We start from the raw sequence: 18666 nt of genomic DNA, 5'->3' as shown, positions 1-18666 counted from the left end.
AAGACCTGTGGTATTCTTTGTTTGCTGTTATGTAAGTAATTCAAAACTGCAGAAAGAGATCTGCTTCCTCCTTCAACTGTCCACTGAACCGCCCTCAGAAAATGACAGAGCAAATGAAGCAGTGGTACTCTCACAAGCTGCAGACATCTTGATTTAAATATTTCCTTTACCAGCAGTAACCTCTGCACTCCATTAGAAGTATCATATTTCTATTCAATGTAATCTCTAATGTAATTTTCTTATTTTCTGCTTTTGACTATTTGTATTCACTAACAGTAGTTACAGAGAGCAATGCGAGATCAAACTAAAAATAAAATCATTAAATAAAAATCATTCAAAAATCATTTAAAAATCATTAACAAATTTTAAAATCACATTCTTCTACTGTTTGTAATTGAATTTGCCCATTGAGGGTTAAAAGTTAAACCGTTCCTATCTTATAGCTGAAAGGAATGATGATGGTCTTTGAAAATCAAATCAAAACAATGACTAAATCCAGCATATTCTCTTCAGTGTCATCCTAGTTTATAGCTTCCTAGCCACAGTCTACAAGTTTCTGCTGTTAAATGAAAATGTGGTTAAACAGATAGAAATGTTTTTCAGATATTTTATTCCATGAATTTACAGTACAGAATAGGCAATCATAAAAATTGACCCCTACAGTAATGGTAAGTAAAAATATTTTACTCATTTGAAGCTTATGAATGTAAAACTTATGTCAAACAAAAAAATTTAGGCTCAGGTTCAACAAGATTTTGTTTTGAAAATAAACACATTTAAAATATTTTAGGAAAAGGGCTAGGATAGGGTCCTGGATGGGCAAAAAGAGATACTTTTGACACCATCCTGAACCTACCTGTGTCACAGGTTTCCAAGGAAGAAAAGGAGGATAATAGCGTTTTTGCCCTTACACTGGATTGTACAGGTTAACTCTTAAAGAACTTTATCCAAAGCCATTAAAGCCAACAGAAAGCTCTCATTGACTTTAATGGGCTTTTGTTCAAGTCTTAAACATAACTGAAAGACTGCCACTGATTGTAAGCTCTAATTTTATAAAGGTCTTTCATATTCCCAGGCTGGAGGCATTTGGAAATATGTAAATGTATAAATAAGAGCATTATAAGAAAAAATTTGCCTCTTTTACTTTTGAAATTATGAGAGAGCTTCTCATTGCACATGTGTACATCCAGGAATATATCAGTTATTCCATGCACTTATTAATAACTGTTTCTTGATACCCTCACATATTGTTTGGATAACCATCTCTGCACTGCTGGGTGCCAGATCTAAACATTTAATCTACACAAAGTACAGTTTATAATGACTTTTCCCTTGAGTTAGCCAGAATATTGGACACAATATAAATTGTCCCTTTACTTTTATGCAGATATTACCCTGACTATGCAAGCAAAGACAGTAACTGATCTGGCATAAAGTTAACCCTTTAAAATTTTTAAGAAATTTGAAGCAGCAGAGGAGTCTAACACTTCACCAATTCTTTATAATATCTCCTGCATTTCTGATCTGAGAAAGCAGAAGCATTGCCAGGAACATTACTTTTATATTTCCTATGCTGTTGAACTACAGCCCATAGTAAAAAGGTCCATCAAATAGGAAAATTACCAGAACTGAACACAAAAAGAAACTTTAAAAAGTGGTACCTTAATTATACTAGGTAATCATTATGGCATTTCTGTAGTATGCCAAATAAGGAAGGCTAACCTAGTATTATAAAACTTCACTCAGAATTTACAAACAGCAATATTCAGTTTAACGGAAATCTCCATCCTTGTCCAGGTAACTGAAAAAAAAATCCAGCAATATCTAATTTTTTACCCCTTAAATAATAGTAAAAATACACAAGTTTGATGTTTATTGGCTTCTATTCAAAACAGCTATTTTCCCTGTTTTGAATGGCTAACAGCTTTCCAAACCTGAAACACATTAGTATTAAAGTAATAGTATTATGTATCACCTGCTATTCAGCATTACACAAAGCATTTTTTTAAAAGACAATGTACAATGGCCATGATTTAATTAATTTAGTCCCATATTAAGAAAATGTATTTAATATCTAAGTTTTGATTATATACAAAGCTAATAGCATTTCTAATTCAGTACTAACCTTATATACCCAGTTATTTTTCTACTATCAGTTAAGGTATTAATTTTATTCAAAGACAAAATTAGAAAGGAAATAGTAAACCTTTAAAAATCTTAGTTTAAACATTTTCATTTTATTTACACACTTCAGGAAAGTATGTGTCTATTCTTTAAAAATCCAATTTTAGTCTCCTAAAATCATGCAGTAACAAGATATTATTTATTTTATAACATTATTATGAACTAAATAAACATAATTTAATCAGGCCAAGTTTTGCTGTTTTGAAATTCATATCTCTCCAAAGGTGCATCTAATTTAGAACTTGATTGGTATAAGGGTTTATGCTTTATCAACCTAACCCATTAGGCCATTACACAGAGTTAATCTCCAAGAGAAAAAAATTATTCTAACATCTGTTCTCAATCTGTTTTTCTATAATTTCCTTTTATGCCCCATGTAACTCATTAAGTTCATCTACAAAACATTACTGAGTCTATCTGCACTATAAATGCCTTTTTACTATACGATCACATGAAAGCAGAAGTAATGGTAGATTACAACACAGTCCACTTAAGCCCCTACTATTTCTACTGCATCTTTTGGTCAAAGAAAACATCATTTTGAAAGTCAGAATTGTGAAACACATGTCCTAATGTGACACACATTCAACCTATTATCTTAAGTGACCTATATACTAACAAAGCGAGAAAAACATTTCCATCCATGTTTTATCATGCCTGTTCCTTACCACTGCTGCAGTCTCAGGAGAGAATTTTTTTTTTCAAAAAGTGCATACCTTCTGAATGGCTTGAAAGAGTAATTTTAATATTTTAATTCACTTGTAAAAATAATCTCCAGAGTACAGAAGAGCAGTAGAAAATGTCCCAGTAACCTATAATCTTACATGTGTAGGATGAACAGAGCATAGAGTGCAGTGTGTCCTAAATGCACTTTCCACTTTTTTCTACAGACAAAAAAAATTTATATTTTAGTATTCTGAAGCTAGTTTCAAACCCTGTGATCTCTTCTGTGCCTTCTGCTTGCATTCAGGGTTTCCTGTTCTAATTTAATTTCCGAGGAAAATACCTATTTGCAACTGACTTGCCCATAATGTATTCATCAAAGAAATACAAAGGTCATTCTTCCTTCAGAAAGATAAAGAATTCACTGTCAAAACCTGTCCTGCTAGCTCTCAAAAGTGCCATTGCTGTAAGAAAAGTGATATACTATCTGATGTTAGCTAACAATTGATGATTAATGTGAGGTCAAAGACTAGTGAAGGGGATTTACTAATATTTATAAACATCAGTGAATTGAGAAAAAAACAGAGTATTTAGATTTACCCCAACATTCTATCTTGCATGAAAGCTGCATGGTGTCCACCTTGAGAATTTTACCTTGTATGAATTTCTCTGTGAACTGCTGTAAATCTGAAACGAACATCCAACTGCTAAAGGTGCTTTATGCTCTGAGCCTACATTGGCAATATATTTGTAAGTGAAAAGAAGATTAGTGGCTTTATGACTAAGATTTATGTTGGGAACAGAGAATGACAGAGAAAAGCTTACTAAGGCAGGAAAGAGATACCTGCACAGCATAGACTGACTTAATTCTGCTGGAAAGAACCTCGAAAACTAGATGTCAGAAATCTTAGAAGACAGTAGAAGGAAAATAGCAATGAAAAACAGCAGCAAATACAAGCACACAAAAAGTGAGGCAAACTAAAAGAAGGCATCACCATTACATACTCCAAATCAGACAGTGGGTCTATTTAGTATTATTTCCTGAGAAAAATTTCAATTTAATAATTGGGCTAAACTTCAAGAAGCCAGATAAACTCATAAGGTCCTTCTTGTCATTAATTCAATTAGTCAGTGGGATGACTTCTGTATGAAATAGACGTGAAATACATAAGGGTCAAAAAAACCCAATCTTGACAGCTTCCCTGTGACAAACAGTGGGTTTTTAAATAACATTAGAGGAATATTCTCCCTTAAAAAGAGAGAAAAAACCTGCACATGGAATACGGCTAAAAGAGTTTGCATTTCCACAACAGGATACACAGTTTATGCAACTATTTCCTGCGTGCTAGATTAAGTTAAAACAAGAACAAGAATCTATACAAAGCGTAACAAAGCCAAAACCAAACTCAAACTAGAGTTCAGAAAATTGACTGTCCTCCTGATGAAAAGATGCACACTTTTACCCATCAAGAAACAGATCTTATGGGTTACATTTTCTTTCCACTGAATATGCAAAGAAAATTTAAATATTTACTTTGGGAAGAGTTTTAAAATGTGTCTACTATTGTCCACTGACCAATTTACCAGTTAACACTTGTTAAGCATGGTTACAGTTCTCCAATTCTTTATCCCAGCACTGGCACTAAAGCAAGATACAGCTCCCAGGGGGGAATCATTCCAAATTGTATCAGCTGGCAAAATGTCCTCAGGGAGCATCTGTCAGCTACAGGGAGCTGGCTCACCCTCTGGCTACAATTCCAGCATATCCCTCCAAATTTAAAATCTCTACCATATCTCCTTCCATGTGGGGAATTTAAAGAAATCCTTATTCTTTTTATAATACTTAAGAAAAAACTCAATATCTGCTGACCAAGATATTTTATAAATTTTAATTTTCACAAAAATAATAAAAACTACACTCACAGTCAATTCATACTCACTGTGTTTCACACAGTCAGAGTTTTTCAGTTGCAAAGTGTGACATACAGAGAACTGACTTACAGGACCAAAAGCGTTGCTGTCAAAGCTGTGGCCATGGTGATCCCCTTCCACCCAAATATGACCGTGTGGAACTTTCACATACTTCTTTTTGTATCCAATGGTTCTAAGCAGAATTGGAAAAAAAAAATTGTTAGTTTAAAAGATTTTAGAAACAAACAAACAAGTCCCCAAATGCCCAAAAACCAAAACACAAGCAAAAACCCCCAACCCCAAAAAAGTTTTGTTAGGAAAAATTCACATATTCCTGGGTTTGGAATTTGACCTTGCATACAACTGAGCATTAGCGTAAAACTGCCTGCACTGAAATCCTTAGGACTTCAATAGTGTTACTCAAGTCAAAATATACACAAATTTTTGTATGAGCTGGTTGCACTATCAACTCTTTACTACATTGTTTTGTCAGGAATCACAATGCAAGAAAGGAAGAGACTTTTCAGTTAAATATAATTAACAGATTATTAACTTCACCTCTGCAGTAACAAAATTTTGAACCATCAGATTTTATCTCAGGTAAATACTGTGAACATTCATATGTTGCAGGCACATAATGATACAGTTTGAGACTGTTTTTCTTCATCAAAAATATACTGTTGTTTCTGAATTGGACTCAGATTCAGAGCATAGATTCCTGCAAATATTCTATCCTGGGGGTAGGATTCATTCAGCTGTAACAGGCTAAACAGGAGAAACTTAAAAAAAACCTTTAAGAGAAGGACAAGTGATGAAGAAAAATGACATTGATGCCATCCTCTACAGAAAATCATACTGCTGCAGCATGTCCCTGTATTACAAAATGACAAACTACAGATTAGTACTAAAGCTGAGGTGCAGAGGATGCAAAATTCCTGTATTTACTTCCCCAAGTGGCTGTCATTTTCACAATGGCAGTCTGTCTTCTACCACACACTTCTGCTTTCTTTCAGATGGGACCTGTTATTCTGCAATCATTCATGCAGTGATGTTGTCGTGCTTTAACCCCAGATAGCAATTGTCATGCACACTGAATTATTACCAGGATGAAGCATTTACAGATGGGACTATGAATAGTGATACCTCGCATTTAGTTTTGAATAAACAAATCTGTCCATCAACAGAAATAGACTTTTGATCTAGCTTGTTGCCTCCAGCTGCTCATTGCTTTTCGCTGCCTGGAAGACATGCCATCAGAGCAGAAGGCAGAAGGAGCACACTCTAAAATTAAAAAAAATTCAACTGGAGATAGAAAACCATCTTCACCAGGAGATTCAGCTGAACTGTGCAACAGCACTAATCAGGGATATTCACAAGTCAAAATCAAAAATATTGGGTTTGAGGAGGTTTGTTTTGGTTGCGGGGGAGAGTGAGTATGTCAAAAGGACAAGCTAATCAATACCCTGGAGGCCATGAAATATTAGATGAATAAGGAATACTCAAAAGTGCATTTTATTAACTTTGACTATATTAGTCAAATAAAAATAATAATTACTTTATTTGCAAGTCACAAAATTTGACTAATCCTTTTTCAAACAGCTATTTTTTGGCAGCTAAAAGGATGAGCATTCCAGTACTATATTCAAATTGAATTCTACATGTACTTTCATTGAAAGCTGAAAAAATAATAGCCTATTTGCAGAAAAGAAAAAAAGAAAAAGACTGATCTTCATTTTTTTTAGAACAGCTCCATATTACACATTATTCAAGACTAAATTCCTAAACCAATTGAAAACCAGAATGTAAAACTGTCCTAGTTGGTAAATATATTATTTCCTAAATACAATGAGTATGCTATAATAATTCAATTATGCTAAAAAAGCCATTTATTACTATGCAAATCCTTTTATTTTTTTTCAAGAGATATGGCATACAGTTTGGACAATAAAATTATTTATGTTTTTAGATTTCATAATGCTCCATCTCATTGACAGTTTCTTTTACAAAATATCACATATTTTACTAGTAAAATGTTTTAAAGTATAAGTGGAGAGTTGTTCATTAATTCTGCTGTTTGATTAGACACTTTAGAAAATTATTAAATGGGTCTCTTCCATCAGTGATAAAGGCAAACAATAGCTAAAAAAATATTTAATTTTCTCTTCCATTCATCCTCCCGAATACACAAGAGTATATTGTGATAAAGTTTTGTACCCTTACAGACTTCATGCACAAGACTGAATTTCACTCAGAAGGGTGAAAGGATTTGAAAGTTAATTCTGCTGGCATGTTTATCTCATAAATGTCAGGAAAATAATATGGCAAAGGCCAGTCAGTGACACAATCTCTTATCCCCAAATAATCTCCTCCTTTATTATGATTGGGAAATCACAAAGAGGAAGGGAAAAAAGTTTTGCAATAAGTACTTAGAAACAAAATTAGAGGGAAAAAAATGGTCCACATGGATAAGTCTTCCAAAGGTTTTCAGAGACTCTGTGAAAATCTAAGGGTTTAACACAGGTGTATGATGTGTTCTTTAAGGCCTAAGGGAAAAAGAGAAAGATTACAGAATGCAGTAACTGTAATTGTTTCTTTTTATAATTTCTGAAATCTGGTAAATACATATTTCTTTTCTTCTCATGAAATATGCATTATAAACCAGAATCTTTTTCTGCAATTATGCAAAATTTAAAGTCTCTTGTAGTGATTAAAAAGGAATTATATACAAATTCTCATACTGAAAAAAGCAGATTATTGTATACAAGTAGTTTTTACTTAGAGGAAATAGAATTAAAATTTACAGTGTTAATAAACATATTACGGGAATAGGGAAGAAAAGAAGAAATGGAAAAGAAACAAAAGCAGCAGTTCTAATTGTCTACTTTAGTAGATAGGAGTGATACTTCATTAATAAGTCCTTTAAATTCAGCAGTTAAATACAAAACTTTCTGCCATTTCATGTATGGGTTATATAAGTCATAAGATTTTGCCACATGTAGGCTCTAAAGAAAAAAAATATATATTGTAAAAAATAAGTGCCCACATACCTGTGAACAGAAGAGAGGCAAGAAAATCTATTTTCCTAAAGCAATTGGTTCAAAATGTTACTGCAGTATTTGCATAGGGCAGTTATCTGGGGACTTTGCATCCTTTCTAGCAATACTACTGTCCTGTAGAACACCCTGGAATTTGAAAACAAACTTCTATTTGAGATTTTTACTGCATGCATTAATAACAAACCACAGCAAAGGCTCATGTTACAGTGAGCTGGATCATCTTTTACTTCATATTTGTTTTAATTTTAAAAATAATTTCATTTTTGAGTTACTCCAGAACAGGGAAATAAAGTATTGCTGCAAACAAACAAGGCTACAGGCTTTAGAAAGCCATGTTTGGTTCACAGTGGTAGATTGTTTTCAATTACTCTTGCAAAGACTATGTTGATATTTTAAAAATTAAAAAAAAACCCACAAACTTGATTTTCTTTCCTAAAAGAATCCAAATTGATTCATAGTCAGAATTAGTCACTGTCCCTCTCTTCCATGAATCCCGCAGAAATTTTAATCTCTGACCAAATTGCACGGAAGAGACCACATGTGTGTGCTGCAGTGGCAATATGGCTCCTGATCTAAATGTACAAACTACATTTACTACATTTGTACTACTGTTTTTTTTGTTAAACATTTTAGCTGGGCATGCTGAAATAAAACTATTGTCCATCACTTTGTGCAATCTTACAAAGCCAAATTACTACCACAAACATTTTTGAAAAGTGTTGACTCCACCCTTTTTCTTAAGGATAAGACTACTGCTATGACATTTGGGAGTTTAGATCTATGTAAATGAATAACAGTTTTAAATATAATAATCAATAGTTCAGTGAAAAATAAATACAATTCAAAGTGAAAAAATACTTTGGAATGCTTCTAGCATTATTCAACAATGGCTGCAAAACTAAAAATCCTCAAGGCAAATACCAATTTAAAAGCATTACTAGCTCATCAGGAATTTTATATCAATTCCTTCTGAGAGGTCTTTGCTACTAAGGAATTGCAGTCAATAATATCTTTATAGCATTACAAACTTCTATTTTTCTTTCTTAGTTTAATGTCCTTAGACTCATTTCTCTGACTGACTGTAACCATGACCTCTGTTAGCTCCCACACATGAAGTTTTTAATTAAATTTAGAAGATATCTGGATGAATTCTTAAGAGAAAAATTGCTGTAATAATTAGTTTAGTATTTGTGAATTTGATATCTAGCTCATTAGCATGAGTTATAATTACTGAATAATCTCTTAAACTTCATAAAGCCTCTACTAATGAAGAGTAGTCTTTCACTTTCTTAAATTTACTATCTTATAATAAAAAATAAAAAATATTTCACACCTCTTATTCTTTCCATTTAAATGGCATACTTAGCAACGTTACAGGCAAAGACATCAAATTACCCAGATTTTGATATATAGAATCCAAGCATCTGATAGAAACCATATTGGTGTGAGAAAAAAAATAATGTCAGGTTTTACTGACATCTTCGACACATTAGTAATAATCACCTATGCTGCTGTTGCTCAAACTGTAGTTGAAGTCTCATTGGCTTAAGAATAGGGTCTACCAGAGCTGCAGTTATTTTCTTGTTCAGAACATAATGGAATTGCATTTATCTTTTTAGACATTTTTACAGAAGTTGGTCTGAAATTCTGATTTACTTTTTTCTTACATATGAGGTACATTTTGAACCTTTGCAAAGTTTTTTTTTTCTCCACAATTTAATAGCTAACAGATGTACTTATAGCTATCCTTGGCTGAGAAATAATTTCAATCTTGACAGTCAAAAATGAGCTCTATATGGTATTCTAACCACCTGCCCACAAGCAAGAAAAATCTGCTTTTTTAGGATGCGGTAGCAGTGCCAAAGCAAGCAACTTGGCTCAGCTAAGCTGGATGAGGAATGATTGCCTTCAGTTTGATTTGACCTTGAGAAATCCAAAGGTCTCAGCAATCTGCATATCTTTGCGTGTCAACAGGGAACAAACGCTGTAGATAATGTCCTGTTTGCAGAGGAGATAAAACAAAAATACAAATTCTTTTGTAAAATAGGTAGTCTCTATCATACTTAACAACTTTCTCCAAGCAACATGAATTGCCGTACATGTTTATTGGGTTTGCGTGGCCAGGTTGTGGTAGCATGAGGTCCACAGGGGTAGCTCTGAGAGAAGCTGTCACAAGCTTCTTCCATGTCCAAAAAGACCAATGCTGGCCAGCTCCAAGATGGACCCGCTGCTGGCCATGGTCAAGCCCCTCTGCAATAGTGATAGGCCTGTGGGATAACGGTGTAAAAGGGGAAAAGTTGATGTACAATGGTAATTTCACCAAGAGTGATAATGTATTTTAGCTCTGCACACATCAGGGTCAGTGACGAAGGAGGAGGAGGTGCTCCAGGTACCAGAGCAGAAATTCTCTTTCAGATTCTGGTGCAGACCCTGGTGAGTCAGGCTGTCCTTCTGCAGCCCATGGAGGTCCATGGTGGAGCAGATATCTACCTGCAGCCCACGGGGGAGCCCAGACTGGATCAAGGAGATGCTTGAAAGAAACTGTGACCCCAAGGGAAGTGCACTCTGGAGCAGGCTCCTGGCAGTCATGTGGACCCATGGAGAGAGGAGTCCATGCTGGAGTAGGTTTTCCTGCAGGACTTGTTACCCCACAGAGGACCTACACTAGAGCAGTCTGTTCCTGAAGGACTGCACTGAATGGAAGGGACCCATGCTGCAGTTCATGAACTGCAAAGTGTGAGAAGGACTCACATTGGAAAAATTCATACTGGGGACTGTCCCATCAGAGAAACACCAAGATCAAGCAGAAGAAGAGTGTGAGGAGTCCTGTCCCTGAGAGGAAAGGAGCAGCATAGATGTGATGAAATTATCATAACACCCATTCCATGTTCCCCTGCACCACTGCAATGGAAGAGGGAAAAAATTTGAAAGTTAAGTTGAGTCAAGGAAGAAAGGAATGATGGAAGAAGGTGTTTCAAATATTTGGGTTTATTTTTCTTTATCCTACCCTGATTTTTTTGGTAATAAAATACACTAATTTCACCAAGCTGAGTTAATTTTGCCCAAGATGGTAACTGGTGAGTAATCTCTGCTTGCCCTTACCCCACCCACAGGACTTTTGTTCCCCTTTTTCTCTCATGCTGAGGAGGAGAGTGATAAGCAGCTTTGGTGGGCACCTGGCACTCAGCCAGGGTCAAAATGCCATAATGTGGAACTTTTTCCACATACATCAATCTTAATAAAATTCGCAGAATGAACAAATGCTAAGATATTCAATTTCAAGTGACACTCAGATCCCAAAACATGAACCTTACTGCAATATAACATGTAAGTTTTATTAGTATCACTGTAGGGAATCTTACACATGACACTAAACACCTTCCAGCTCCTAAGAAATCTCCTTTTTCACTTCCAATACACACATACAGCCATCTGTGCCTTTCTACTTTGACTCTTCCTTTACACATACATAAAGACATAAAGGCAGCGTTCCATATGTGAAGCAACTAAATATTTTTTTTCTGAAGGACACCTACAGACTATGCACAAGAGTAAGCAAATAGGTTAGGGAATGTTCTTCAGTTGTGTGCAGCTATTAACTTTTGCCTCAGAGCTGAAATCTATTTTCCATATGACCTCCAGATCCACCAGTTATTGAGAGGTCTGACTATAAAAAATGCATCCAAACTCAGAAAATGCTGGAGGATTCCTAACGTTTCAGGTATTGCTTCATTGCCAGACCTGCAATATTGAGAAGGGAGCCCACAAAGGAATACACGTGTAAATAACAGAGATGGCACAATCTGAAACAAAAGAACCCCATTCAGTGATATTAGGAATAGCCATTATGGTGGCAGTGATTCCCTCTGCCTACAACTGGGCAAGTTTTTGATTATATAAAGTCTGTTATACTTTTTGCCATTAAATATTTTGAAGTCTCAGGAAAAATTAACACTAATTTAATAGTTTCCTTATTTGGAACAGAATTGTAATTACAAAAGCACCCCCTTTACACAAAGCCATTAAAGCAAGCTGAACTACAAATGCTATCTCTTTTTTTCCCAGCTAAAGCATTCCTACCACAGTGCACCAGTGCAGGTTCCTGTAACTCAACAGTGCTACAAATAAGTAGAAATCTGATATGGAAAGTACAGGAGATGTTCATAGTTCTGCTTCATTAATTAGATAATTTCTCACAAAAAATGTCATTCTTAAAAAACATAGTGATTTACCCATTACTTGCTACACCAGCATCAGCATAATGCAGTTAACAATTTTTAAAACACATGGCATTCACGAAAACTACTGGATTTGTGCATATTTATCTAAAATGATAATATGATTGAAAGGACAAAGAATAAGCCAGCTCATCTACTAGAGAGATTAGACACATTTCAAGCCTGACATTCCCTTGTTAACACCCCATTTGTATGAGAGGACACTGTAACAAGAAAGAGACTAGAAATAATTATATGAGTGAAAAAATGTGAGATCATTGCTTGTAAAATTCACAAAATTTATGGCATCATCACTATGAGCAAAAGTATCCTTGATAGATCAATTTACCAGAAAAGGATGTTAATCATACTTTTGAATCCAGATATATTTAACCAAAACATACTAAAGACTTAGAAGGAGCTATTAATGTCTCTTAACTTCCTTAATATCACATAATTTCCCAGATAATTGCTCAAGTTTATGTTCAAGGCATATGTCAATGCAATTAATTTTTCTGTTGTTTCTTCATTCTTTCCTGAATTTTCAAAATATCCTCAAAATACTCTTAAGCTTTTTAATGAGGAAGTAGCTATGGAGCTGCTGCTGTTCTGCATGACCAATACACATGATAAAATAAATTCTTTATCTCAATGCTCTTTACTTTCATATATCTCTTTCTCGAGAAGATTTTCTTGATTTCTGCCATTCACTAAAAATGTTTCCCAAAGCTACAAATTAATCTTGGACAATGACATGAGTTGATAGCATTTCTAGAATTTATTTTCCTGTGCTTTAAAGATATTGTGTATATCTAGGGCCTAGGTTTTGCCCCTCTCAATACTTTTACCAATATGCAGGTATTTGTATCACAAAGGTCTGTTACCCTGGTGCTGGAAAGCATTCTGTAAGCTGATTAAAACAAAAAAACTACAGCTGACAGAAGCTCTTTTCTGTGTCTTGTGAACTGTAGGGTTCTAGAGGCAATACTTACCAGCAATGCCAGGGGATCTGGATTTTAAGGAAATAACTTCTCCTTTGGTAAAATTTTTTTCCATTCATTTGCAGTCACTTTTTATTATTCCCATTTCCAGCCTCACATTGTTTTTCTGTATTTTTTTTCAATTCATACTACCTTCCTTCAGGAAATGTAAAAGGCTTCTGCAGATCCCCATGCACATAACACTCAGCAGCACAGGAATTTCCCTCTGCTCCTGAGTTTTGCTTACCTAGTCAGGAGGCATGAAGCATTTAATATTGTTTGTCCCTACAAAGCAGAACTAATTTGCTCCCACTGCTAAGAAAGATCAACTAACAGTAGCTTCCCTCACAGAGATGACTTTATCATTTCTCCTATAACATCTGTGAATAGTTTTGTACTTGGGCCTTCTACCCTATACCTTTTATATTGTGTGCCACTTTCTTCTCCCTGCATGAGTTTCATCTGTTTTAGTTCTAGCAACATTCTTATTTTACCATCGTTTCCACACCAGATCTCCTCAACCCATTCAGGAAAATACAATTTTGTTGAATTTTAATGAACTATGGACAACTACTGCAAACCTGTTTGTGAAATAATAGAGAATCCAGAATCTGGGTTGGATTTGGGGTGTTTTGTTTGCTGGGTTTTTTTTGGGAGGGGTGGTTGTTGTTTGGTTGGTTGGTTTTGGGTTTTGTTTTCTTTTGTTTGGGCTTTTTTCCCAGATTGATTAAATCTAAAGCAAAATACTGCAAAGGTAGTGCTGTGGAAAATCTGTTCAAGGACCATATTCTTTACAAAGTCCATATATAACTTACAATACTATCTCCAACTATATTGAGAGCATTATTATCTAAAATTAGTATTAGAAAATTCTGTTTTTAAAATCAATATGTATTTCTCAATTTATCCATTCAACAGTGGATACTATCTAAAGATGATTGCATATACTAGATGTATGTGAATAGAAATTACTACACACTTTTACACAAATCTGTCGCTCCCACTTGGAATACTGAAACTACTCCAGTCTTTTGCTCACCATATTCTCTTAATCAGAAGAACAATTATTATTTGCAGGACAAAATTTACAACAAATACAAAACAGTAATTTTGTGTTGAAAAATAGAGCAATCCTTATTGGTTACATAACTTTCATTTAGATGTCTAACCAGCTTACTGATTCAGGAGAAAGAAAACATAAAATATCTCATTTTTTTCTACAAATCTTTCACTTGTGAATCTGTCTGAATCCGACACTTGCCCTTTCAAGTTAAGACTATGAAAATTATTCACTTTGGTTCTTTTGATAAAAATCCCATTATCCACATAAGTGTATAATTTCATTACCTTCATACATTTCTCCACTAAATTATATTGATAATTAACATGATAGGGTTTTGCTAATATCATTAGCAGATATTAACAGTATCATATTATATCATATATTAGATGGGAATAATTTGTTAATTCATTAGCTTCATCATTTTACCAAGGTAAAAACTTAGTAGCTATTCTAGGTCATCTAAGTGAATTACCAAACCCTGACATCATTGTCAAATTGGAAACTATACCTGTAGTAATGGGAGGACATATACAGCCCAAAGAGGTATTGCAATCAAAAATATTAATTCCTGCACCCAACACCCTCTTTTTATTAATATTGAATTAACTGAGAGCATTTTAGTTTTAGGCACATTTTAAGGAGTCAATGACAATGGTTTTGAAGTGAATTTCAAATGTTAAGATTTATGGTGCTACTAAGATGAAAATTTCGCCTGATATATAATGGTTTCTATTTCCTCTATTTCTGCAATACATGGAGAAATTTTCCTCTCAGTAATGCCTTTGCCAGCCTAAGAAAAGAGATGTTCAAACTTTTTTCCAGATTTTAAGTTGTGGATTTTAAAATTTGACTCAGCAGCAAAACTCTAGCCTGCAGAATCTGCAATTATCAAACATAGTGCTCCATAAAATTCTTCCTCTTTGAACTCACTTTTTCTACTCACCCAAATCTTCTCCCTTAGCAGTTTTTCTGCCATTACTTTTGTGAGAGAAACCACCACGGGAGAGGCTGCAGGCTGACCTTTGGTTACCCACTCTGTGTATTTACTCAGCCTCAGCGTGGAGGTTGCTGGCCAGGCCAGTTTTCCAAGAAACAGGCTCTGTGAGAGGAGGAAGAGGTGCACAGGAGCAGAGGAGAAAACAAAAGGTTTTAAAATTCTTTGTATCCCAGAGGGGAAAATCACAGCATCTACCACCTTGGACAACTCTCGTAGCCTGCTCCTCTCCTAAGGAAATTCTGAATGAAGAACAATGCTCTTAATTTCAAAAAGTGGTGACAGAGAGGGTCATACCAGCATTGCTCTTCATCACTGTTACAGTTTACTGGGCTAAATTCTTGAAGACCTGTGACTGATAAAAGAGTCTGGCAACATCTCTGCCTAGGTCCAATGGTAAGAAATAATTCCCCAACTACACACCTCTCACAAAGGAGCTAATTGCTGTACTCTCTTTATTGCCTAGAACAAACCAAAGGTATTAAAATTTTCTAATCTGCTTTAGGCAGCATATGCAAAATGAGGAACCCTTAGTGTAATAAGTGTTTTCAAAGTGTTTTGTTTGTTTTGTTTTGATTTTTTTTTAAATTTATGGAAGGGGGAGAGTTGTTATTCTTTTTACAATGGAAGACTGAAACTTCACATCTCCCTCTATTTATGTTTGTTAGAGAATAATATTTAAAAATGCCTTTTATTACTTTTCCTTTAGAAGTGTATTTTTTGGAAAGAACACTACTATCAAAAAGATAATTGAGAAACTTACAAGTAAGTAATAAAAAATATTAACCATGCATGGATAAGTGAATTACTATTTTTACTATACAATTATGATTATGAGTTTAAAAACTCAAAAATATTTCAATTCAATAAAAAATCTTAAAAAGTAATAGGTTTCATATGTCTTCTGTTACAAGATATATATGTAGAAGACTGCAGATAACTACTTTTGAAGTGGTGGTGGTCTTTCAGACTGAACTTTCAAATTACAGAAAGAAACAATTGCAATTTGAAGTAAGCAGCAAAAAAGAAAATCTTTTTTGTGTTATTAGATGCATATCTAAACATTGATGGTATTTTTGCTTGGTGTATAAGATACATTGGTATATCCAAAAATCATTACTCAACATTAACCTTTTATGAAGATTATAAGAAATGCCTTATTTCTGTGTCTGAGCAGCAGTCCATATAGGTCAAGAGTCTGTCTCCAGACAACTGGAAAAGCTGACACTGCCCAGGTAAAACACATTAGCTTGACTGCTCACCATGAGCATCGAGATTTAATCTATCACAGATGTTTGATTGTACATGGCTGTCTATTTGTTTTAGTGTCTGCTTACTGATCTGTTATATTGTCTGCCTTCAAAGCATCCTGGGACAACAAATTCCAGAAGGTAACTATTGGTTGCACAAAGACATTCTTCTGTCTTTTATAGACCAATCTCCCACGTAAAATGCCTCTGCTTCTGTACTGTGGGATTTAATGAATAGTTCAGCTGGTCCATCAGCATTGTTTTTGTTGTTTTTAACCTCTTTCTATGTCCATCTTTAAAATCATGTCTCAAGAAGCAAGAACTGACTGCATTTAGGGGTATTATACTCCTACACTGTTTAGACAATTCTATATTTTGAATATTTTCTTATTTTTTCAGCTTTTGAATTACATATTTAGATCAGTGGAAATCTAATAAAGAGAAACCCTTAATTTAGGAAAAGTCTAATACTTTTTTAGAGCAACCTTCTGTTTGCCACATGAGCTTATGTATAAACATTTTTTTCTGGAAGAGCTCAGTTACATGCAGCCCAGTGCTGGGAAATAGTAAAGAAATGCTTCATGGAGCCTAAAAAGATTTATATAGGTGATCTTTGCTCTTAGGAATAGATGTTAATACCATTTTTCTTTTTTCTCAAACCAATGAAATTTCATATTCCTTTGTTAAAAAGAAAAGCCTGCAAAGCAGTAAACTTTTCAAACCAAAGATCATCAAAAAAGATAATCTGAATTACTTCCAAAAGAAAAGGGCGCTGCCCTCATTAATACTTCCACTGCATTCAATAACCTCATATCACTGAGTCAATTGATATTTCATTAAATTTCTGTATTTCTCACATTCTCCTTCTCAAATATGTTTTCCCATTTAATGTTACTGAACCAAGAAAATGTTCATTCAATAGTAATTTTTGAAAAAGCCCTCAGAATTAATCTTTCATCATTTTAAATATCAACAGAAAATCTAATTCTGCATCTGGCCATAACAGTAACTTCCTTGTCATTCCCTTGTGTTGGCAGGAACACAAGCATGCTGAAGAGTTCACTGAGTCTTGTAGTGTTAAGAAATACTTGTCAAGAGGGGAATTTTTGTATTTCTTCTTTTAAGACACAAAGTGCTACAAAGGAAGCGTTTCTGACTTTGCTTTAAAATCTTACATCATGAGACTAGGAAAAAATAGATATTTTTGTATAGCAACAGAAAATCCCAGCATGCTGGTATTTCTAGAAAGAAAAGTGTTATCAGCATGATCAGATGGTGCTAAATAAGTGAGAGTACAATGATAGGAAGCCTCTTAGTCAAAATAGTCTGAGACAGACACAAACTCCAAATTCTTATTTATAAACAACAGAAAAAAAGAAAAATATCAATAAAAGTACAAAATATTTCTACTAATGAAGGCCAGAAAAAATGTATACATTTAGGATCAAACCACAACAAAGAATATGTTGCTAAATGTATTTTGAAATAATGAATATCACGCTCCACCTGCTTTAGCAAAGTGTAAGGCTCAGTAACTCAGCCAAAAGCTGAATCTGAAGCGTGAGAAAGAAGAAAAAATGACACTACTTGAATATTACTCTGAAAATTTTCATTGCCTTTTGTCAGTATACATTTTAAAGCTGAAATTTTACAGGTAGCATAAAAAGCAAAAGGATCAAGAAAAAGACTTCAGTCTAATGTCTTATAGAATTAAACTACTTAAATTTTAAAAATTTTAATTCCAGACTACTAAATCAGTTCTCATAGTCTGGTCTCAAACCAGAAGAAATTGTTTGCATGTTTTCAGAGAAATTCCTGACAAAAACAAAGCTCCCCACATGCTTGTCATTTTGTTCTTGAAAGAACATAATATAGCTATATGTAACTTCTGCATACAAGACTTTACTATCCATATAGAGAAGCCAGCAAAAGGTAGGGAGGATTTAGCATGACTATCCACATTTGTTAGAATAATTTGTAATGAAGATTAATAGGTTTGTGTGAGGTTGTTCAACAAAACTCAGATTTCCCATCTTCATTATTTGACCACGTGTGTGGCTTTATTTGTAAGGATTGGTTTTAACTGCAATTATTGTCTTGATTTTTTCCCAGCAATCATGGCTACTCTAGTACATTAAGAGAAAATAACTTGCGTGCATTGTTGTAATAAGTTAGGTGTACAAGACCCAGTCCCATCTCCTCACGTTTGTTCTTCAACACTAGAAAAAAACATTTTTTTCTGAACAAGGGGCAATGGGCCACAAAGAGAAAAGCAAAAATACTGATATTAGCATGTTTCTGCCGGCTTTTTCCTTCAGCTCCATAGATGAGTGGATTTGCAGGGGTTT

The 18666-nt window shown here is 34.4% G+C and overlaps 1 protein-coding gene across 3 annotated transcripts in view; it reads right to left on the bottom strand.

The window, feature by feature from the left end:
• The window catches only part of IMMP2L (inner mitochondrial membrane peptidase subunit 2), a 392035-nt gene that overhangs the window by 84349 nt on the left and 289020 nt on the right, over positions 1 to 18666 (bottom strand). For 2 of the 3 annotated variants that reach the window (XM_064422389.1, XM_064422388.1), the window contains one exon: positions 4849 to 4951. In XM_064422389.1, the coding sequence (XP_064278459.1) occupies positions 4849 to 4951 (103 nt within the window). Of the gene's footprint in view, positions 1 to 4848; positions 4952 to 18666 lie in introns of those variants that run through there. The other variant, XR_010363622.1, reaches the window with a different exon arrangement.

This window comes from Passer domesticus, chromosome 5, assembly GCF_036417665.1.
Source record: "Passer domesticus isolate bPasDom1 chromosome 5, bPasDom1.hap1, whole genome shotgun sequence".
Lineage (NCBI taxonomy): Eukaryota > Metazoa > Chordata > Aves > Passeriformes > Passeridae > Passer > Passer domesticus.
The sequence above is the reverse complement of the archived record's forward strand: the minus strand, read 5'-3'. Positions and strand labels throughout refer to the sequence as shown.